General features: G+C 34.7%; 1 protein-coding gene across 6 annotated transcripts in view; it reads left to right on the top strand.

Moving 5' to 3' along the window:
* The window catches only part of IBTK (inhibitor of Bruton tyrosine kinase), a 100,203-nt gene extending 96,175 nt beyond the window's left edge, over positions 1-4,028 (top strand). For 4 of the 6 annotated variants that reach the window (XM_038554618.1, XM_038554616.1, XM_038554617.1 and 1 more), the window contains exons 27-29: positions 992-1,063; positions 1,476-1,608; positions 2,553-3,813. In XM_038554618.1, coding sequence (XP_038410546.1) covers positions 992-1,063; positions 1,476-1,608; positions 2,553-2,684 — 337 coding nt within the window. In that variant the 3' untranslated portion in view covers positions 2,685-3,813. Of the gene's footprint in view, positions 1-991; positions 1,064-1,475; positions 1,609-2,552 lie in introns of all 6 variants that reach the window. The other 2 variants (XM_038554614.1, XM_038554619.1) reach the window with 2 other exon arrangements.
* Positions 4,029-24,804: the final 20,776 nt, after the last annotated feature.

Raw genomic sequence — 24,804 nt, 5'->3', positions numbered from 1 at the left:
GCACCATAGTGCTACATATACCTAGTAACTCCATAAATGAATCAGGAAGTCAGTGTTTAAGTGCTATTTGTTCATTCACTGACTTTCTGATAAACCTGTCTAGGCCTAAGTTTGCTCATTCTGAAAGAGGGGATTGGATTAATCCAGATAATCTCTAGGTATCTTTTTAGCTGTAAAATTCCACATTTAGGTCAGTCTCTATAGTACCTTTAATTATTTCTCTTACACGAATACTTCTGCCCCCTCATCCTACACCTCTTTTATTGTCTTCTCCATGAGGCCCTCTCAAATGATCAGATCTTTTTTGATTTCTATAGCCCTGTTAGATAGTTTATCTTTTTTTTATTTTTAATGATTTTTATTTATTCATGAGAGATGCAGAGAGACATAGGCAGAGAGAGAAACAGGCTCCTCACAGGGAGCCTGGTGTGGGACTCGATCCTCAGGATCACCACCTGAGACAAAGGCAGATACTCAACCACTGAGCTACCCAGGTGCCTCTGTTAGATCGTATCTTAAATTATTTTCTGCTATGTCATTTTATATATAGTTTCCTCACTTAGTTTGTGAGTTCTTAGAACATAGTAATCATATATTTCTATCCTATAATTCCTGGCTTATCAAAGTATTTACTATATTAGTTGCTCACAAAATTTGGCTAATTATTCAGTTTGTATGTATTTTGAAACTTAGTGCTAATTTTTCACTTTTATTCATAAACAATTTTTAATGTAAAACTTTATTTACAAAGTTTTTTGTATTTCCTAATGTATGTTTGATAATAGTAAATGGTTCTATGAACATTATTAGGGTTTATATACCTGTAGACTTTTTTTTTTTTTAACTTAAATTTTAAAAGTAAGTCTGATTCCACACATTAGCTTGTATCCTGTGTCAGGACTTCTAATTCTTCCTCTGTATTTCTATGAATAAAGAGTTTTACTAATATTAGTAGAAATTTTAATTTCCAGTCTTGGCATTTGTTTTGCAGATGTTCCCCTCATGGTACGCCAGGACCAGAAGGCAACCATATTTCAGATTTACCACTTCTAGACAGTCCCAAGTAAGGCTTATTGATTAGCTTTGGAGCATCAAAAGCTAGGCTGTTGTTTAGCACTGAAAGATAATATTAAGAAATTGGGAGTAGTATGATATTGAATAGAATGTGTTAGCTGACTACTGTCTGCTCCACAGTTTGAGTTACCTTTCTGTTTAGTTATATCATTTTTGCTCCATCCAGCCTTTTGGTGTTTTCTAAAGTATTCTTTTTAGCACTGATCCAAATAAAATATTAGCTTTCCTTTCCTCTGTTTCTTAACCTTACTATTCTATAAAAAGAAGGCAAAAGCTTTCAAGTCCCCTCATATTATAGGTCACTGAGAAAAAGTGTAACACTGTTGAAGAGTATTTCAAAGGAGAATTTACATGCAAGAATTTGGGAAGATAATGAGAGCTCATTGTTACTATTCTTTCAGTCCCTGGCTGTCTTCTTCATTGACTGCTCCTCCTGTGGTAGCTCCAGTCACTTTTGCATCTATTGTAGAAGAAGAATTACAGCAGGAAGCAGCTTTAATCAGAAGTCGAGAAAAACCCTTGGCTTTGATTCAGGTAAGTAATATACTTTTATGGACTTAATTTAGGGAAGAACTGCACTACATTTCATCTTAAGAAAATTATGTTTATTTTCATTGCAAAGGTATATATATTTATTGTGTTAAAATGTACTATAAAACAAAACTGAGGTGCTCAATGAGTATTAATTGAAGGAATTTAGGTTAATGTAGAATGAATAAATTGTCACAAGGTTGTTTTTTTTTGTTTTTTTTTTTGTTTTTTTTTTTTTTAAGTGATCAATAGGGGCACCTGGTGGCTCAGTCAGTTAAGCATGCAGCGCTTGATTTCAGCTCAGGTCATGATCTCAGGTTCATGAGATTGAGCCCCCTTTCTGACTCCATGCTGGGCAGTGGAGCTTGCTTAAGATTCTCTCTCTTACACCCTTCCCACTGCCCTCGCATTTGCTCAAATAAATAAATAAATAAATAAATAAATGATTAGTAACAAACTTGGTGTTATCTGGTGCTTCTGTATCAGAAAGTGTTCTTAGGTTGTAAGCCACAGATACCAATTTTGACTAGTTCAAGGAAAGATAAATTATGAAGGGATGCTAAAATTTGAGATTTACTTGAAAGACCAGAGAGCCAGGCTTGGAAACAGATAAGACCCATAGTTGCCCTGGAGAGTTAGAAGACTTATGTAGCAGAAAGCATCTTCCTGAAGTATTGGAATAAATGGATTCCAACAACTATTTTCAGGGTTTTTTTCTTTCTGCTCAAGATTAAAATTCAAAGGAGGATGGGTATCTGATTATTCTTCAGGCCTTAAGCCTTCTACTTGCCTAGGTGATAGCAGGATACCTCATTTAATTCTGCTGCATTGTATTCATATTAAGTTGTACTTCCACAAAAGGAAATTGGAAAGCTAATATAATCTTGCTAAAAGATTAAAGGATCTTTTTTTTTTCCACCTTTTTTTTTTCACCTTTTTTTTTTCAGATTGAAGAGCGTGCAATACAAGATTTATTGGTTTTCTATGAGGCATTTGGCAACCCTGATGAGTTTGTTATTGTTGAAAGGACACCACAGGGACCACTAGCAGTACCTATGTGGAATAAGCATGGATGTTAATTTGCTATGGAGTTGAAATGCAATTTTCATAAATCATGGTTGTTACAAAGAAGAGCTGTGGAAAAGAGTTCTTAGAGATTCGGTAACGTCTTTCTAGATAGAATAAGAAAGGATCTAATTTCTTTACTGCAGTTTAGGTGTATGTTTGATTATAAACAGATGCCACAGAATTGTGATTTTAGTAACTTTTTATGTAAAAATGTGTGAGAGGATAAATAGGTTAAAAGTTTAAGTAGAATTATTTCTTAACAGTCTGAAAAGGAAAACATGAATGATTGAAGTGTAAAATTTAAGAGTGAGGCATTAAAAATTCCGTTTGAGAATTTGGGATAAATAATTTAGAAGGTTTTGCCAAATGTCTGTTGTTACTCTTCTTTGTTTTTTATATGATATTGATGAGCTTATTAGGAGCATCAGCCATTACTCATCCATTAATGGCCAAAATTTTGCATTTGCAGTAGTTGTTTTCATTCTTGTGTTTCTTTTGATCAGGCTATCAATGTTTCAAGGTCTGTTTAAAGCATGGACTGCTCAAATGCCGTATTATTTCGATTTGTATAGCACATTTTGCATTTTGCATTAAACTGTGGAGTACAGTCAATAGAGAATGTGAATACTATTTTGAAGCTTAGTCCAAGATAATGGTTCCTTTATTAAATTTGGAGTCATTGTGGGTTGTTTTTTGGTGGGGAGGGGAAACCTTATAAAAGTCTGATTATGAGAGAATCAATTTCTCAAAATATTAAAATTTCCAAAATTATACAAAGAAGAATTGAATAGTTTTGAAGACCCTTTACATATTATGTAATCAGAAGTTCTCTGAGCTTGAGTTATATGAATAGACATAAACATTGTTTTCTTTATTGTATGCTATTTGGTTTTGAGTAGTTAAATTTTTAAAAAACAAATGTTAAATATGTGCTCCAATAAACTAGACAAATTGGGAAGGTTAATGTTCCAGTTTCTGAAACATAATCTTAAGGGAATATATAGGCAATTCACTGCTTTAATTCAGTTGATGGAAATATGGCTGAAACTAACTTAATACTTGAGATTTAGCTATACTTAAAACAGCAAATTTGTAAGCAAATGTGCAATAAAAAATAATCTTGATCCATTTTACTGTTAATGTGTCTTTGATATACTATATTGACATCTACCATAAGAGGAGTTACAGTAGACCTCCTGATCTACTGTACTATAACCAGTATTGTTTAAAGTGATGCTGTGTTCATTCCTTCACTGCTTAAGAAAGGCAGTTTTCTGAGGATGCATCTGTGAAAAGTTTTATATTATTTTTGAGAAGAAATGGATTTTATAAAGTTTTATTGAAGTTGCAGTAAAGAGGCCTTCTGAAGTAATTGCTTTATTTCATGTGAAGCTTTGATTCTAAATCCATATTGGCATCTTTAACATTTAATGATGCTTTAAAGTGATGTTTTTCACAGTGCATTCCATGTTACCTGGGAAGCACCCTAAAGAGCCTTTTTTTGGATGGGTTGTGAAGGAGGAAAAAGGGCTGACTGAGCCTCTGGGGGCTTTAGGTCTTTACAAACATCAGAGCATTGCACTTTATGGCCCATTTTATATAGTGAGGTATTGTATAAAATTTCATTGGGAGAAAAAGAATTCTTTTGCTAGTACAATGAAAGATAAGCACTGCTATACACTATAACTCTTCATTAAGAATTCCATAAAGATAATAGCCTAATACTTTGCTGCCAAAAAGCCTGGGAAAGTGATGGGATTTTTTCTGCTAACAATATTATTTTGCCTGTAATAATTAATGTATCTTTAATCTCTTGACTTCAAGACTTAATAGAATTGAAGAAAATCTAGAAATTGTCAATTTAAAGGATCGGGGAGGTGAAGAAGATTTTAAGATTGACCACAACAGTCATAGAACTCTTTAGCCTGGAAAGGTGATGGTTACATGGAGGTGGAGGTGTAAAATAAAAATATCCTGAAAACATGAAAAATTGATAAGTCTACCAATCAAAGTAAAAGTAAATTTTTTTGTCAGAATAGTAGGATTTAGGACCTCTCAAAGTTCAAAAGGGATGTCTTTTAAAAGAAGTTGAAGATATTCCTACTTTATATTATATAGGAATGACAGACAGTTGAGAAATATTGCTAGTCAGTATCTAGATTTGTTCTGTAACTCTTTTGGAGGTTGGAATATATGTGTTTGCTCATGATAAAGGCATTAATAGCTGTTTCATTTAAAAAAAAAAAAAAAAAGAAAGAAAGAAAGTAAACTCCAGAGAAAGTGACTAATGAGAATGAAGTTTGTCTTTTCAGTCTGATTCCCCTAAAGTTGGGCCTCTTAGAAATTGTTAATGGTCTATAGTAATTTAACTGAGACTGAGAAAATATAAAAAACGCTTAGAGAAGATAAATGTATAACCCAGACGCTTCCAGAATTGTCCATTTAAGAGAGCTTTTCAGAAGAAACATAACAATCATCCACCAAGGAATTAGGGAAAAGTGATCCAAGATTTATGGTTATGAATATCTTATTTGCTTGAAGTGATGCTCAGTTATGTAAGATGCCAGGACAACCTGATCTTTCCTACACACATAACTTTCAAACTATATCTTAGTCTTTATATATTTTATTTTCTTATATGTCTACTTGGCTGGCATTCCATGTATGTCAAAACTGAATTCTTGATATCACCAAACTCACTGATCTTTTTTTTTATTTCCTTATCTCTTAATTTGTCATTCTTCTATGGCATTTGGGCTAAACATACATACATATATACATACATTTGATTGATTGATTGATTGATTGATTGATTGATTGATTTTACTTACGAGAGACACAGAGGCATAGACATAGGCAGAGGGAGAAGCACACTCCATGCAGGAAGCCCAATGCAAGACTCAATCCCGGCACTCTGGGATCACACCCTGAGCCAAAGGTAGAGGCTCAACCGCTGAGTCACCCAGGCATCCCTGGGCCAAACTTCTGGATTCTACTTTATCTCTTTCCTCATTTGCCCCCAAATTTATTGGTTGTCCAACTCCTATCTTTTATTTAATCCTTTCCATTTCATTCTCATTACTTACTACTGTGTTTTATGTCTTTGTTTTCCAAAAATGCTCAGACCTTTTGGTCCCACAACCAAAGGTTTATACTGATACAAAATTGAGAACTTGAGAGAGCTTTTATTTATACGTGTCACATATATTTGTATTTAATGTATGCAACGAGAACTGTAAAAATTCAGTTCCTTTAAAAATAATAAACTATCATGTTAAATAACATTTTTAATGGAAATGTAACTATTTTACAAAACAATAAGATTTGGATCGTTTTATATTTCTATATATAAAAATATATAACTCCATATTTCAGGTTTAAGTCTTTGCTGTCTGGGTTAATAGAGGACTCCTAAATTCTCCCAGCTGCTTCTGCATTCATTCTGTTGCAGTGTCCTTTGTCATATAGTGTCTAGAAACTTGAGAAACTGAGATAGAAAGAGACAAATGACAACTTATGAAAATGGTTTTGACCTCATTAACTCTTGAAAGGTTGAGAACATCATTAAGAAACACTGCTTTAGTCCTTAGCTGCTATCCTTTTTTTCCATCTGGATGTGGGCTTTTCTTTGTGAGAAAATCTTTAGTAATACAGTATTTCTCTACATATTACAGGCTTACTGAGATTTTTTTTTAATGTCTTTTTGAGTCTTTTTTTTTTTTTTTTTTTAAGATTTTCTTTATTCATGAGAGACACAGACAGAGGCAGAGACATAGGCAGAGGGAGAAGCAGGCTCCCCGAAGGGAGTGTAGTGTGGGACTCAATCCCAGGACCCCATATTACCACCTGAGCCAAAGGCAGATATTCAACCACTGAGCCACCCAGGTGCCCCTACTTGGGTCAGTTTCAATAATTTATATCTCTAGGACTTTATCTGAATTACCTGGTTTGTTGGCATAAAGTTCTGCACAGTATTTCTAATCCTTTTAATCTCGATAAGCTTGGTAGTGAGGTCTCCACTTTCACTCTCAATTTTGGGTCTGTGTTTTCTTTCCTTTTTTCCCTTGATATATTAATTTTGTTAATCTATTCAAAGAATCAACTTTGGGATTCATTGATTGCTTTCCCTATTTTTCCCCATTGGTTTTAACCTTGATGTTCATTATTTTCCTTTTTCTGCTTGCTTTAGCTTTAATTTATTGTTCTTTTGCTAGATTGCTAGATGTTTAACCCTAGATTACTGATTTTAAGAGCTTTCTTTTTTCCAAGTAATAGGCACTTAAAGCTATAAATATACCACTTAGCACATTAATTTTTGTATGTTTTCATTTTCATTCAAAAATTTTAAAATTTCCTTTTGATTTCTTTTTTGAACTGTGGATTATTTAAAAGTATATTGTTTAATTTTAAAATATTCAGGAATTTCTCCAGTATCCTTTTGTTGTTTATTTCTGTTTTAATTTTGTTAAATTTGGAGAACCTATTTGTATTGTTTTAATCCTTTTAAATTTATTAATTTATTGAGATGTATTTTATCATGTAGAATCTTAGAGATTGCTCCATGTGTTCATGAAAAGAATATGAATGAATTTGACATCATCTTCTGAAATGGCAGCTTATAGGATTTTGTTTTCTGTGTTGAGAACAGAAATTGTTACCAAAATAAAGGACAAGAATAGAAGCTAAAAATCAAAAGGTATGGGCTGTGCTGGATATCATCTATTTGCACCTCAGATCCATTCTCTATTCTCTCTACTATTCTGTCTTTCTGAGGTTGAACTCTAGAACTTTATCAACTAGCTCATTTTCCTTCTAGCTTCTGGTTACTTTAGCTAGTTTGGAGCAACTAGTATAATATTGGCATATTGACAGGAGGAAAGAGTCTGAACAGTTTTTTGTTTTGTTTTGTTTTGTTTTGTTTGTTTGTTTTTTCCTGTCTCCTGCCTACATGGTATTGCTATGGGCTACCCTACTCGCCAGAAGGTCATAAATCCTATCAGGCAACTTGTTCCCGTGGAGCGTTCTTCAGATTCTGTTAAGTGTTGCTTCCTCTCATTCAGATCTAGGAATGACAGGATGATCTCATTGTTTCTAGCTCAGGTTACTGCAGTATCCATTGTAGTTTCCCTATATCCTGCTGACGCTTTTATAGGTTTATTAATAATTTACCTAAGTTGAGAGTGCTACCTGTTTCCTGCTGGGACTCTTAATTGATTCAGAGATGGTCCAAATAATGAAAAGCAAGAGCATGCAGAGGTTCTGGTTCAAGGATATTTTGTCTAGAAATTTGGCAGTGAACAGGTAATTCATGAGACAAAAATGGTAGTTAGATGATGCCCTTGTTTTGTGTTTTTAAAAATTGAAGTCTACTCATCAGGAAAGCAGAATGGAGGAAGTCAGTGCATATAGAAATTGGAGAGCTGCAAACAGAGGAAATAATTGTGTGATAGAGATGAAGATGGAATCAAGAGTACAAAGTAAAATTTGTTGGAGAGAAGTGCTATCTATTTCTCTTAAACTGAAGGAGAGTAACTTAGTATAATCCTCGATCAGTGGTTCTCAGTTTGGTATCCAGATTAAGAATATCAAAATTACCAGGAACTTGTAAGAAATGCAAATTAATAAGCTCTACAACAGTTCTTTTAAACCTGAAACTTGGAGTAGAACCCTGCAATCTATGTTTTAGCAGGCTCTCCAGGAGATTCGGATGCATGCTAAAGTTTAAAAAACCATAGTACAGAGGACATTTTGAGGTGAAAGAAAAGGGAAGATAAACTTGGCTTGATAATCTATTTTTCATAGCACAGAGAAGGCCAGTAACTGGAAGAGAGTCAAAAACATACTTGCAATATAAATTTAAAAACTTAAATTTTGTTTGTCACTAAATGGAGGGCTTTTATTAATTGATAGCAAAAGGGGAATATTTGTAAATTGCTTACAACTCCTTTAATTCTCAAATATTTAGTACAGTTTAAAAAAAGATTTTGAATTTCCTTAGTGCCCTAAAATCCACTAGTCCTCATTATAACTTGTTATAAAGAAAGTAATAGTTTTTCAAAAGATCATCCAGAGGGAATAATGACCTGAAATGGCATAGTAAACCAGTTATATACTCAACATTCCATTCAGAAATAACAGAATACACATTCTTCTGAAGTGCACATGGAACATTCTCCAGGATAGATCATATGTTAGGCCACTAAACACATCTTAATAAACTTAAAATTAAAATCCTATCACCAGAGTGTTTGCCTCTCCTTTTCTGGGGCTTTCCCCCACCTCATGCCCTCTCAGAGCCAAGGCTCGGCTGCCACTCAGTGGCACAGAACTGAAGACCTGCCATCATCCCCATAGGGCAGCTTGTCCAGCCCCACTGCCCTGTTCCAGCCAACGCCTCCCACTCTGGGGAGGGAAGCTGAGGGTGGAGCCAGATGCTTGCCAGCACCACTCCGAGCCTCCTTCGCTTCTCCCCACCCCTGACCCTGCAGCTCCCCCTAGACCTCTCCTGTGTGCCCCTCATCTGCTGGACCTTTAGCTCTGAGTACCTATAGGTGGGGGAGAGGGGCTGTCAACCAGAAGGAACAGAGAGGTCTTTAGCTAGAAATCTGGGCAGGTGAGCCCCTGAGGATTGGCCCAATCTCCTGCTGTCCTGTAGACCAACCCTCCCATCTTGTTTATTCATTTACCCTCATTTAGAGCCATTTGCAGAGATTTAGAAAGATTTGCAGTAACGAATGGATTCCTATATAAAGATTATTTTTATACTTTTTGCAGCAAAAAGAAATTGTAATATTTGTACACTATCCAAGTGAATAAAGACCATGCCTAAGGCTAAAAAAAAAAAAAAAAATTAAAATCTATCAAAGCATCGTTTCTGACCACAATGTATAAACTGGAATCAATCACAATGGTATAAAGTAGAATCAATCACAGGAAGAAAACTGGAAAATTCAGAAATATGTGGAGATTAAACAACATACTACTGAACAACAGTGGGTCAAAGAACAAATCAAAAGAGAAAAAATACTTTGGGAAAAATGATAATAGAAATACAACGTAATAAAACTTAGAGGATGTAGCAAAGGTGGCTCTAAGAGGGAAGTTCATAGCCGTAAATGCCTACATCAAGAAACAAGAAAAAAAATCTCAACCTAACTTTACACCTCAGCAAACTAGAGAAAGAGGAACAAATGAAGTCCAAAATTAGTAGTAGTAAGGAAATAACAAGGATCAGAATAGAAAGAAATGAAATAGAAACTAAAAAGACAGTTGAGCGTGTCAAACTAAGAGTTGATTTTTTTTTTTTTTTAGATTTTATTTATTCATGAGAGACAGAAAGAGGCAGAGACACAGGCAGAGGGAGAAGCAGGCTCCATGCAGGGAGCCCAACATGGGACTCGATCCCCGGTCTCCAGGATCACACCCTGGGCCAAAGGTGGCGCCAAACCGCTGAGCCACTGGGCTGCCCAAGAGTTGATTTTTGAAAAGGTAAATAAAATTGGCAAACGTTTAGCAAGACCCCCCAAGGTAAAAATACAAAACAAACAAACAAAAAAAGGGCATGAACAAAATTTGAATGAAAGAGATGTTACAACTAATACTACAGAGATACAAAGGATCCATAAGTTACTATGAACACAAGTTTGAAACCTGTATGGAATGGATAAACTCCTAGAGACATACAACTTTCCAAGACTGAATCAAGGAAATTAAAAATCTGAACACATTGCTTACTATTCAGGAGATTGAATTGGCGATCAAAAACCTCCCAACAAACAAAAGCCCAGGTAGCTTTACTGATGAATTCTAGCGAAATATTTAAAGGAGAATTAGCACCAATCCTTATCACACTCTTCCAAAAAGTAGAAGAAGAAACACTTCCAAACTCATTTTGCAAAACCAGCATCACCCTAATACCAAAACCAGACAGGGACACCACAAGAAAACTAAAATTACAGCCTATATCCACAATTAACACTGATGCAAAATTTTCAACAAAATATTAGCAAATCACATTCAACAGTACATTAAAAGGATCATATACTATGATCAAGTGGGATTTATTCCAGGGGTGGTTCAACATCTAAAACAATGTGATATACCACATTAACAAAATGAAGGATAAATATCATGACCAACTTTAATAGTTGCAGAAAAAGCATTTGACAAAATGTAACACCAATTTATGATAAAAACAAAGTGGATTTAGAGGAGATGTACCTCAACATAATAAAGGCCATATACAACAAGCCCACAGGTAACATCATACTCAACAGGGAAAAGCTGAAAGATCAGAAACAATACGAGGATGCTCACTCTTGCCACTTTCATTTAACATAATATTGGAAGTCCTAGCCAGAGCATTTTTGCCAAGAAAAGAAAAGGCATCCAGATTGGAAAGAAATAAGTAGAACTGCCACTACTTGCAGATAACATGACACTAAACAGAAAACCCTGAAGATTTCACTAAAAGAGTGTTAGAGCTAATAAATTGAGTAAAGTTGCAAGATACAAAATAAACACGCAGAAATCTGTTGTTTCTATACACTAATAATGAACCATCAGAGGAATTTAAATGAACATATACAGTTGCAGCAAAACGAATAGGAAGTGAAAGATCTGTGCACTGAGAACTGTAAAATATCGAAAGAAGTTGAGGAAGATATAAATAGATGTTCTATATTCATGGACTGGAAGAAGTCATGTTAAAATGGCCATACTATCCAAAGCAATCTCTATCAAAATTCCAATGGCATTTTTCACAGAAATAGAACAGTTCTGAAATGTGTATGACTGAATAGCAAAAGCAATTTTGAGGGAGAATAAAAAAGCTGAAGGCATCACCATTTCCTGATTTCAAATTCTATTACCAAGCTATAGTAATCAAAATGGTATTGCCATACAAAGACACAGATGAATGGAATAGAACAGAGAGCCCAGAAATAAACCCATACATATATGGCCAATTAATTTGCAACAAAGGAGTCAAGAGTATACAACGCAGGAAGGGCAGTCTCTTCAATAAATGATGTTGGAAAAACTATCATACACCATGTATAAAATTTAATTCAGAATGAGTTAAAGACTTGAATAAAGACCTGAAACCATAAAACTACTAAAAGAAAAAGGTGATAAAGTCTTTGACATCAGTCTTCGCAAAGATTTTTTGAATTTGACAAAAACAAAGGCAATAAAAACAAACAGATGAGACTACATCAAACTAAAAAGCTTTGCACAGCAAAGGAAGTCACCAATAAAATGAAAAGGCAACCTACCAAGTGGGAGAAAATATTTGCAAATGAGGGACTAATATTCAAAATATATATAAAGAATTCCTAAAACTCAACAACATACGAAAAGAAGCCTGACATCGCTAATCATCAGGAAATCGCAAATCAAACTCACAATGAGTTATCAAGTTAAACCTGTCAGAATAGCCAAAATAAAAAAATACAAGAAATAAGAAGTATTGGCAAGGATGTGGAAAAAAAGGAACCCTTGTGCACTGTTGGTAGGAATGCAAGCTGGTACAGCCACTGTGGAAAATAGAATGGATGTTCCTCAAAAACCTAAAAATAGAATTACCATATGATCCAGTAATTCTGCTTTAGGCTATTTGCCCAAAGAAAATGAAAGCACTCATTCAAAAAAGACATATACATCCCTATGTTTACTGCAGCATTATTTACAATAGCCAAGATATGGAAGTAAACCAAATGTCCATCAATAGATGGACAAAGAAGAGGTGGTATACAGACACACACACACCACATATACATACAGTGGAATATTACACAGCCACAAAAAAGAATGAGATCATGCCATTTGCAACAACATGGATGGATCTAGAAAGTATAATGCTAAATGAAAAATATCACAGAAAAATATGATTTCACTTATGTCGAATTTAAGGGACAAAACAAAAAAGATGAGCAAAAAAAACCCCTCTTAAATATAGAGAACAAACTGGTGGCTGCCAGAGGGGAGGTGGGTTGGGGGGATAGGTGAAACAGGTGAAGTGTATTAAGAGTACATGTACTGTGATGAGCACCAAGTAATATATAGAATTATTGAATTATTATCTTGTACACCTAAAATTAATATAACACTGTAGGTTAATTGAATTTAAAAAATTAAAATTTTAAATATTTTAAATATTGCCATACAATAGCAAATTAGATAGATAGATAGATAGATAGATAGATAGATAGATAGATAGATAGATAGAAAGAAAATTGGCAGAAGACCTGAATAGACATTTCTCCAAAGGCATACAGATGGCCAACAGACATATGAAAGGGGCTTAACATGAGTGGTCATCAGAGAAATGCATATCAAAGCTACAAGGAAATATCACTCACACCTGTTAGAATGGCAGTTAACAACAAAAAAGGAGTAAGTCTTGATAAGGATGTAGAGAAACAGGAACACTTGTGCACTGTTGGTGGGAATATAAATTGGTAGAGCCACTATGGAAAACAGTATGGAGGTTCCTCAAAAAATTAGAAATAGAACTACCACATGATCCAACAATTACATGTCTGGGTGCTTTTCTAAGAAAAACACACGACTAGGGATCCCTGGGTGGCGCAGCAGTTTAGCGCCTGCCTTTGGCCCAGGGCACGATCCTGGAGACCCGGGATCGAATCCCACGTCGGGCTCCCGGTGCATGGAGACTGCTTCTCCCTCTGCCTGTGTCTCTGCCCCTCTCTCTCTCTCACTGTGTGCCTATCATAAATAAAATAAAAAATTAAATATATATAAAAAAAAAACACGACTGGAAGAGAGATGCACCCCAATGTTCATTGCAGTATTATTTTATAGCAGCCAAGATATGGAAACAACCTATGTGTCCATTGATGGATGAATGGTAAAAAATTGTGACATACACACACATACGGGAATATCACTCAGCCATGGAAAGAAGAGAAATCTTGCCTTTTGCAATAACAGATGGATCAGGAGGGCACTATGCTAGTGAAATAAGTCAGACAGGAAAAACAAATACCATATGATCTCATGTATAGGTGCAGTCTTTAAAAAATATATATGTGAAATCTTAAAATATATATTATTTATATATAATGTTTACATAATTATATATATAAATAACATATTTTTATATTAAATATTATACACACAGATAGGTTAGTAGATAGAACAGATTGCCAATTGCTAGAGGCAGGAGGTGAAGGGTGGACAAAATGAGTGAAGGAGTTTAAAAGGTACAAACTTCCAGTTATAAGCAAGTCATGGAGACATGGGGACTGTAGTTAATAACACATTGCAAATCTGAACAGTGCTAAGAGTATAGATCTTAAAAGTCACCACAAGAAGAAAACATTTTCTAATGATATATGGTGATGGATGTTAAGTAGACATTGCAGTGATAATTTTGCAATATATACAAATAACGAAGTATTATGTTTACACCTGAAACTAAGTCAATTATACCTCAATTAATTAATTTTTTTCTAGTTATATTCTCTGATAGAAAATAAAAGTTAAACAGTGTTGACTAAAACTGTGTGGGAAGAATTAGAGAGCCAAACTTATTTTCAGATATCTAAAACAGATTATCATTTCTTAAGTAATCAGGTATTTTGTTATACAAGCTCTCCCTTTGCCCATCTTTTATAAATTATGTGCATATAGGCTTTTTAAAAAAAGATTTATTTATTTATTTATTGATTTATTTATTTATTTATTTATTTATTTATTTATTTATTTATTTATTTATTTATTTATGATAGACATAGGGAGAGAGGCAGAGACACAGGAGGAGGGAGAAGCAGGCTCCATGCCGGGATCCTGACGTGGGACTTGATCCCAGGACTCCAGGATCGCACCCTGGGCCAAAGGCAGGTGCTAAACCACTGAGCCACCCAGGGATCCTGCATGTGGACTTTTAACTTTTAGTTTAATTTGCACAGAAAATGAAGAACTGAATGCATTTAAAATTATAAATACGAACTTACAGTACAAATATTTTCCAAAATACTTATAAATCTCCTTAGCTGTGGAGTTCAATTTAGGATGTACTTGGAGCTCCTAAAAAATAAAATCCTATAGACTCCTTGTATTTTTTTTATTTTTTATTTTTAAAGTATTTATTTATTCATGAGAGAGAGAGTGAGAGAGAGCAGCAGAGTCACAGGCAGAGAGAGAAACAGGCTCCATGCAGGAAGCCCGACGTGGGACTCGATCCCAGGTCTCCAGATCACTCCCTGGGCTGAAGGTGGCACTAAACCACTGAGCCACCCTGGCTGCCCTATAGACTCCTTTAAAAATAGATAGCATTTGAAATTGATGGCAAATATATATAGTATTCTTTTAAAGTTAGGCTAAAAATTAAGGAAACCTCTAGTGCTTTCATGTGCACATGAAAGAAAGGTTTGGTGGTGATGTGTTTTTTTGTTTTGTTTTTACTTGTAGAGACTTTGGAGGCACAAGTTAGTGTGCAGTAGGACTTCCAGTTTTAAGATGACAGAGAAAAGATATCTTCAAGGCTATTGAAAATCACTTCTAAATAATAAGAAAAACAAGAAGCAAACACAAACTTCCTGTTTGACCAAACCAGGAGTTATTCTTAAGACTAAATCTCAGTATAAGATGAAATGTATGGATCCCATCAAACTTCAAGAAGAATGGCCTCCACTTTTATTATTTGATTATAACTACAGAAAAGCTCTGGTTCTTTGCAGATTTTACCCTTTAAACTGGTTCTGGTTTGACCTCTTTTGGGTCCAATACATCTATCCCAAGTTGCTGAGAATTTTCTCATTTCTCAGAGGAGATTTGATTATCCACTTTGAGGAGTTTCAGTAATTTGTAGATTAACCAAGGACTTCAGCTTTTAGTAGACTTTAGCATAGTGCTTTGCTCTTATGGCCCAAGCCGATAAGTTCTGGAGATCTATTATGCTGCGTACCACCTAGAGCTAACACTGCTTATTTTATACTTAAAATTTGCCAAGACCGTAGATCTTGTGTTGTTATCATACACACACACACACACACACACACACATTACTACTACTAATAAAGAGGGAAGGAGGAAACTTTGGGGGTGATGGATATGTCTATGGCCTTAATAATAGTGAAGTTGGTAATGGCTTCATGGGTATACACTTACTACCAAACTCATGAAGTTGTATACATTAAATATGTAAGCTTTTTACCCGTCAGTCATACGTCAGTAAAGTGGTTTAAAAAATAAATTGAAATAAAGAAGAAACAGGTGAAAGAGCTGACAGGAATTGTGTTTGAGCTGAGGTCAGGAAGCAACTATTTTGGCACAAGCCTTTTTTAGCAGGGCTTGACTTCTAAGCTCTACAAGTATAAAATAATTTAAAAATTGTAAAATTAACTATAATATAAACTAAAAAATCTGTTAGATGGCTTTATAGAAAAGAAAACCAGACATAATTCTTGCTCAGTATAACTATTGCTTTAACTAGTTTAATCTTAAAATCTGAGACTGTAAAAAAACCCCTGAACTTGGTCAACACAAAAGCTCTAATTATTCAGTCAAGTTTGCTTCATAAAATAAGCCCTAGTCTCAGAAAATGTATAGTGTAAAGCATCTATCTTCATTTGCTACAGCTATCAAATATTTTAAGGCAAAATCTGTGGTGTAATATAACATAAGCATTTAGATTATTTACATATGTTAAATGTTGTTTCAGAGTATTTTTTAGACTTGTTAAAGCAAAAAACTTTTGAATCCTATTGTGATGTATAAATGATATAAAGAGATGAGTAAACTGTGTATTCTGATAAATTACCAAAATATACCATATACAGCAGTAGATAAGCATATTTGAAAAAACCCTTTTCTAATAAGCATTTTTAAAAAAGATTTTACTTATTTAATCATGAGAAACACAGAGAGAGAGGCAGAGACATACGTAGAGGGAGAAGCAGGCTCCTGCGGGGGGATTGGGGGAGCATGATGAGGGACTTGATCCCGGGACCACGCCCTGAGACAAAGGCAGACACTCAACCACTGAGCCACCCAACTGTCCCTCTAATAAGCATATTAATTGCTGGAAGATCCAACAATTAATGGACAATGAGTCAGCCAAGAAAGTAACTTTAGGGCAGCCCCGGGGGTACAGCGGTTTGGCACCGCCTGCAGCCCGGGGTGTGATCCTGGAGACCCAGGATCGAGTCCCACGTAGGGCTCCCTGCATGGAGCCTGCTTCTCTCTCTGCCTCTCTCTCTCTCTCTCTCTCTCTCTCTCTCTCTCTCTCTCTGTGTGTGTGTCTCTATGAATAAATAAGTAAAATCTTTTTTTTTTCAAAAAAGAAAGAAACTAAAGCAGAAAATGAATAAAGTCAGTTAAAGTTTATCAATACTTGGGGGTTGGTTTTTATTAAAGCTAATAAGCATTTAAAAAATTGGTTTTAATCTTGTGTTCCATTTCAGCCTTAGAGTCTTCTTTGGAATCACTTTGAGGTTTGTGTTTTAAGAATATGTGAATATTAAAACTATCCTCAAATTAGATGTTAGAGTTTTTTTTACAGGTAACTAGAAGTTTCAAACTCCAGATTTTCATGTTTAATGTTATAAAAGTCTCCAAATAGGGCAGTATCTTTCAGATTCATAGAAACAGATGGCCTCTTAGTTTAGAATTTTTAGTTGTGAATTGCATCAAAATCATAAACTTAGGAATTGGAAGTGTGAGAGTTTTTTATATTCTCTATGAACACACCTACAGTTGCTACATGGATAATATTTAAAGATGGATAAATGTTTAAAAAGAATTACACAAAGTACACTCATCAATTTATTTTTCTGTTTTTATTTTATTGTGAGCCAAATAAGCAAGCTTAAAATTCAGGAGGTAAATAAATTCTTTTAAAATCAAGTCATAAGCGTCAAATCAAGGTAGATTTTGCTCCACGGTACCTTACTTTAATGAGCTAGTCTTAAAATTCTGTGGAACAATATATTCTGAAATATCACAAAAGCATATTTGTATACTTTAGGACAAAAAGGAAGTAGCAATGTCCACCCTTACTGAAAAAAATTATCTAATAAGATAGAAAATAAAAGCATCATAATTAAGTTCAATTCATAACAACTTATGCCTGACACTATTAAATGTCTAAGTTTAAACTTTTGAAATATTCTCTTGGTAGAAATTACAGATGATTCTATTAAAATAATTAAAGTATTGTGTTATTATAACTCAATTCTTCACTTCTTGCATAATATTTAGAGGAAATAAAACTTATTATCATTTTAATTTAATTTTTAGAGAAAATGAGTTTATTTTATCTCTAAAGTTCTATTTGTTACATATGTCACTGGTTTCAATTAAGGCATTTAAAGTTTCTAAAGAAATTTTAAACTTTCTGAAACAAATTTCTAATTGTACTTATTAATAAATAGTAAAATGGAAATAACAATAGGCTGAAATGAAAAGATGAATTTTCTTTTACCTTTCAAGAATAACATAGCAGTGACCAGTCTAATAAGTAATTAAATAGCGTATTTGACTCATTTTGCCATCATCAGACACGGAAAAATTTAGGAAAAGAGGTATTTAGTATGATTTTATGTTACATACATGTCTATAACTATGTATCTAAAACCATCACATTCATGGTACGCCTAGGTGGCTCAGCGGTTGAGCGTCTGCCTTTGGCTCAGGGCATGATCCTGTGATCTGGAATTGAGTCCCACATCAGGCTCCTCCTGGGGAGCCTGCTTCTCCCTCTGCCTATGTCTCTGCCTCTCTCTCTGTTTTTCATGAATAAATAAATATAATCTTAAAAAAAAAAAACCATCACATTCATTACCAAGCCTTTGTTTAAATAGCTACTGCACAGAGGGTAGAATCCAAGGACAGGAAATAGCCAGTATATTCCCTTCCATCTAGGCACCGACATTTGAGTTGATAACATAATACCTTATGTTTCTAAAAGCCTGTAAGAAGAAATAGGTAAGAAGTACCAGAATTAAAGGTAGCGACTGAGATTAAAGAAAATAAATTTCTTTTTTGGTTGTATGTATGTTAAACAATATTTTGCATTAGTTGGAGTTTCCAACATGACCTTATCTTAAAGTTTTCAGAATAGTACACCATTCAAGGTGAAAAGTCACAGGCTTATCAAGAAGGAGATTTATGTTCTCTTTAACACCATTTGCCCTCAGAGTTGGTGCAAAACTTGCTACTCTGGGGGTTTTCTTCATAAATCCAAAGCATATATATTTCATGAAGTTTGCCACAAGATTATTATTTTCATCAGTAGGATGCTATAATGTCATATAAATGAACTATCTGTGGAGTTTTTGTGAAGCTATGCTAGAAATAGTTTACAGAAATATCAAGCATTTTAAAATAGGGCAAAGCGTATGCTCTTTAGGGCTTTAAGGAGTCCTAAAATATTTCTATGGAATGCTAATTCTGAGTGATTCTAATAGTTATATATATATATTTTTTTTAATATTTTTAAAATATATTTTTATATTTTATAAAAATATATATATATTTAGTTATATATATATTTTTTATATTTTAAAATATATTTTATATTTATTTTATATATATATATATTTTTTTTTTTTTTTTAAAGATTTTATTTATTTATTCATGAGAGAAACAGAGAGAGGCAGAGACACAGGCAGAGGGAGAAGCAGGCTCCATGGAGGGAGCCCAACGTGGGACTGGATCCTGGGTCTTCAAGATCACACCCTGGGCTGCTAAACAGCTGAGCTACCTGGGCTGCCCTACTAGTTCTATATATCTTAAGAACCTTGTGATAAAGTTAATCTGGGAAATGCTGGTTCAAGACTATAGGATTCCTCAGAACCTTTAATTTGTGATTAGGCAATGCAGACTCTCAAGAAGGGACTTTTTCAACATGCTTTATTTTAATATATACACTAAGTTCACTGAATCAATGCCTTTTGTTTGTTTTTTGTTTTTGAGCAATATCTCTAAGGGACTGGAGTTCCATGGAAAATATTCTAGATTATACTGGCATCAAAGTTAGCTATATGCTGTTTTTGTTTTCTTTTGTTTTTCTTGTTTTTGTTTGTTTTGTTTTGTTTTTTTGTTTTTAGGTAGACTCCACATCCAGTGTGGAGTCCAATATGGGGCTTGAATTCATGATCCTGATATCAATACTTGACCTGAAATCAAAAGTTGGGACGCTTAACTGACTGAGCTCCCCCAAGCACCCCAAAGTTACATATGAAGCTCTGGAATTAGACAAACTATCAAGTCACTTTACCTCTCTGAGCCCTGAGTTCTCACCTATTCAGGAAGAATATAAATTGCCACTTAATAAGAGTATTAGAGATTGCTAGTTTGTGTAAAGAACAGAGCTTATTATAAGCACAAATAAAAAATGCTTACTTATCAAAACAGCATTAATTGGAGAAGCAGAGTCCACAAATGTAGCCACTGTAATTCCTCAGCAGAATGTACAAAGCCTAGAAAAACTGAGCAATATGTCACCAAAGATAACTATGAAGCAGGAGGAAAAAACTGAACTATTTTATATTAAATATAAATTTTACTTTGGCTTATGATTTGTAATTCAATCTCATAATTGGTTCACTATTAAACTATTTTCACAATCTTATTTAATCTTCCTAAAAATGACTGATACTATGTCTATTTACATTTAATTTTACAGACGAGAAAACTAAAGTAATAACTTTCCAAGCTCTAACAGCTAATTTGTGGAGCCTGTATTGAAACTGATCTGATTCCAAAGCCCATGCTCTGTTTTTAAAATTAATATCCTCAAGGCACCTGGGTGGCTCAGTGGTTGAGTATCTGTCTTTGGCTTAGGTCGTGATCCAGGGGTCTTGGGATCAAGTCCCGCATCAGGCTCCCTCCAGGAAGCCTGCTTCTCCCTCTGCCTGTATCTCTGCCTTTCTGTGTGTCTCTCATGAATAAATAAATAAAATCTTAAAAAAATAAAATTAATATCCTCATGTAGTTAAAAACTTGAATATAAAAAAGATGAAAAGTCACATCTCCTATCCCTGCCTATATTCTCCGATTCCCACATTCAGGTGCCTCACACTTTCATTAGATTAGGTGTTTTTCCAGTTCCTTTATGCAGATTCAAGCACATATAAATATACGTTTTCAATTTCTCCAAAAATATGTGGAGTTCTTAGGTAGGACATCGAAAGCATGATGAATCAAATGAATCAACATATATTAAAACTTTTGTGCTGTGAAAGACCTTGTTAAGAGGATGAAAGACTACAGAGTAAGGAATCACATCTGAAAAATGAATTCTAAAATATACAAAAGATATAAACAGATTTTTCACCACAGAGAAGATACAGATGGCAAATAAACACATGAAACCACATTCGACATCAACCATTAGAAAAATGCCAATTAAAGCCACAGTGAGGTATTCATCATACAGCTACTACAATAGCTAAGATCAAAACTAGTGATAATGCCAATTGCTAGTGAGGGAAGATGTAGAGAAATTGGGTCTCATTAGCTGGTGGACATGTGAAATGACACAGCCACTCTGGAAGATAGTTTGGCAGTTTCTCATAAAACTAAACCTGCACTTACCATATGACCCACCATTTGCACTCTTGGGCATTTATCCTAGAGAAATGAAAACTTATGTTCACACAAAGCCTGTATACAAATATTCATAGTAACTTTAATTATAACAGAAAAATCCTGGAAGCAAATTAAATCTTCAACCCAAATCTCCTATATTATGCGTAAAGAGTTCTCAGTCTTTGTGCCAATATTTATTCAGTCACCTGAAGAGTTGTATAACTTGTCTCCAAGATGGCAGCAATAATCCCTCATCCTGCATTCAACTGAACAAATTTGTACATCCATACAATGGAATACTGCAATAAAAAGGAATGAACTGTTGATAAAAGCAACAGCCTGGGTAGACCTCAAGGGTCTTAGGCTAAGTAAAAAAAAAAAAAATCAATCTTGAAAGAGTACATGCTGTAAGATTTCATTTATGAAACTCTCAAAATGAGAAAAGTATATAGATATACTATAAGCAACACAAATGAATAAAGGTTCAAAAATGATGTAAAGATCTTTAGTTAGCTATAATATATTGTCAATTTCCTGGTTTTAATAGTGTACTATATATTGCCCAATAATCATGATATCATACCATAGTTATACTTTTAAGATCACCATTTTGTGAAGTTGGTTGAAGGCTACATGGGACTCTTTGTACCAGTTTTGCAACTTCCTGTGAGTCTATAGTTATCTCAAAATGCAAGTTAAAAAAAATGTGCATGTGGGATGGGAGGGATTATTGCTACCATCTTAGAGACAAGTTACACAATCTCCTAGGTAAGTGAGTAAATAGTGACATAGAAACAGAATTTGGGCTCTAGGAGCCAGCAAACAAAAGTCATGATTTTGGATGATCTGTTCCTATTTTAGAGGACAGGAGGCAGGAGCCATGAGTTAGAACAAGCAGGGCTTAATCTCCATTAATTCAGCCTCAAGATCTAGCACCTATCTTTGAGGGTAAAGAGTCTATCAGATGGAGCAACTAACTGGCAAAAATTAAAGGGAAACCTAGGTAGAGACCTAATTCTGAAAATGAGGCCAAATTGGAGAAAAGAATGGGCAACCTGGGGATTAGACAGACTTTCAGAGTTTTGGCAATAAATTCTGAGGCATCTGAGCCAGTGGGTCCTTTGCTGACAGTGTTACTCATCACCAAATCCTACAGTGTTGGGTTCAGAGGCAGGTAAAGTGCATAGACCTATTGAAAGACTTCTGGAACTGGGAGAGGCCCAAGCTCACATGGGACATCATGGTGAGGAGCTTAGAGAATGTGGACAGTAGAAATCACGCAAAGGTCAAAGCATAAAGAGAAAATAGGCACTTTCCTTTTCCAAGGAATCCCAAGTTTTACCTCCTTTCCTTTACCATTGCATTTCTTGCATATGTTTTTAATTAGGAAATGACTGCAAAGTACTATATTTCTTTTTATAGAACTAAAATACTGATTAGCAAGGATTGTTAAAGTTATACTTAGACGAAATCAAACCACATAGGGTGATTGAAGTCATTCTATTTCTTTGTGGGGGTGGTGGGGTGGTGGTGGTAGTTCTGAATGGCAATGTGCTTTCTGGACACTGTCCTTGCTTTTTCTTTGAACAGAAGGAAGAACTTTTAAAATAATCTCAATATAATCCCCCTGCCCCCAAAGCTATGTCAATACATGTAAGTATTTGGTCTCAAAATTTTCCCTGACCAAATAGTCTCTTGTTCACTTTGCAAAACAGACAAAAAGGCAAATTGCTTTCTCTTTTTTTCTATCCCTGCATCCCAGTATAATGGGATTAGATCAATAGGTTGAGTTCTTGTTCCCATTGTGAATAGTCATTTGAGTAAATGCTGACTGTCTTATTTGGAGTCTCTCTGCCTTTCCACTCCATCCTCGAGAAGAATGTTTTATATAGAATTTTATGCTCTTTATACCCATATACTACTCAATCCCCTAATTGAATGTTAGAAATGTTGAGTACTAGGCACACACACTTCAAGTGCTTTCTAGGACGTAATTTTATTTCTGAAGATATTCAGAATGCCTAGAATTTACACAGAGTACATTTAAAAAATCAATTTGATAGTCAATTATTTTAAATTAGCTACCGAACATACAGTGCTTCAAAATCTTGAATTAGTGCAGGATATTATTTGAATACATGCTCTCAATTAAACAGAACATACGGAATTAAAAAAAAAAAAAACCTGAAGCAATTGTGAATAATAGTTTTGGTGATAAAATCACTTGCTTAGTTGCCCTTATGACTTAAATTTGGCATTTATCTCATGCAGATTTTTCTATTGGAATATAATTCCAAGTGGTACCAAACATCATAATGGCTATATTTTAACAAAGATAGTAGTGGCTGTAATAGCCAGGATTTCAATTATCAGAAGTTTCATACACTAACAAGAAGATGATTCTGAATCTAGTTTTACATATTGAATAAATGTGTTGCATGAAAGCATGAAGTGATACAGCAGGAAGTCAAATGCAAAGATGTCAACCCAATGTTTGACTGTAATACAGCCTGCTCACTGGCATACCATGTCCTTCACAGCTTATAACTACAATCTCCCAATAAGAATCTGGTTAATACCTGTTCCTTATCTCAATGGGTTGCCATCGAAGTTATTTTTTTTTTTAAAAAAACACAAAGCTCTTTGAGCTTCTCTAACATAAGTGGGAATCACCTTTTATTTTCTGTTCTAAAATAGGTTGTTCTTGGGAATGCAGAACATGGAATTCTGGGCCCAGCCATAGGGAATAGCTCATAGTCCCCTTTACACATTGTCAGTGGCCATTAGGTTACCCTGATTACTCTGTAGAAAGCACAGCCCAGCCTTGACCAGGAATACTGGAAACCCTGAAGAGATGGCCAGTATTATAAACTGCTATTAGAATAACCAAAACTATTTCCTGTGTCAATCAAGAGATCTTCAAATATATTTTAGTAGTAAAGAAATATGCCTAAGTGGTTGTGCCTTGTTTTACATTTGACTGTGAGTCTTGGTTTCCTGAGTCTTGACTCTGAAGCATCTTGTGATACTTTCAAAAAAAAATTTAAGTGACTGGGTATGTATTGCCAGGCTCTGCTAATCACTGTGTGTTTTAATCGAAGAGAAAATATGGATTCTGTGTGCATTCTGAAAGTCAATAGGGAATTGATCAAACTTTGTTCTGAGCACTGGGTAAAGATTTAAATAACAAGTGGGAGTGAACTGGCCTTTGTTAACATACCTTCATTGAAGTAACTTTTACTTTAGGCAGACTCCACCCAGAAGAAGGTGCTTATAATCAGCAGTCCAATTTGTAGGACAGAGCCAGGTTAGGATGTTTTGGCTTGATAATATAGCGGTATCATCTTGTCACCGTAGAGGTGGTTATATTCTGTAGATGACTGCAAGTGATCATATGAGTTCACAGATCTTTCATCACAAAGTAATATGGTGATATCAAATAGTCATTTGCACTCAACAGTATATATTGATATACACTAGGTTGTCAATAGTGGATTGACTATTTCTATTCCTGATGGCAAGTCTCACATCAAGAAATGTGAGGGGACAGCCAGGGTTGCCCAGTGGTTGGGC

This window comes from Canis lupus, chromosome 12 (assembly GCF_011100685.1).
Source record: "Canis lupus familiaris isolate Mischka breed German Shepherd chromosome 12, alternate assembly UU_Cfam_GSD_1.0, whole genome shotgun sequence".
NCBI lineage: Eukaryota > Metazoa > Chordata > Mammalia > Carnivora > Canidae > Canis > Canis lupus.
The sequence above is the reverse complement of the archived record's forward strand: the minus strand, read 5'-3'. Positions and strand labels throughout refer to the sequence as shown.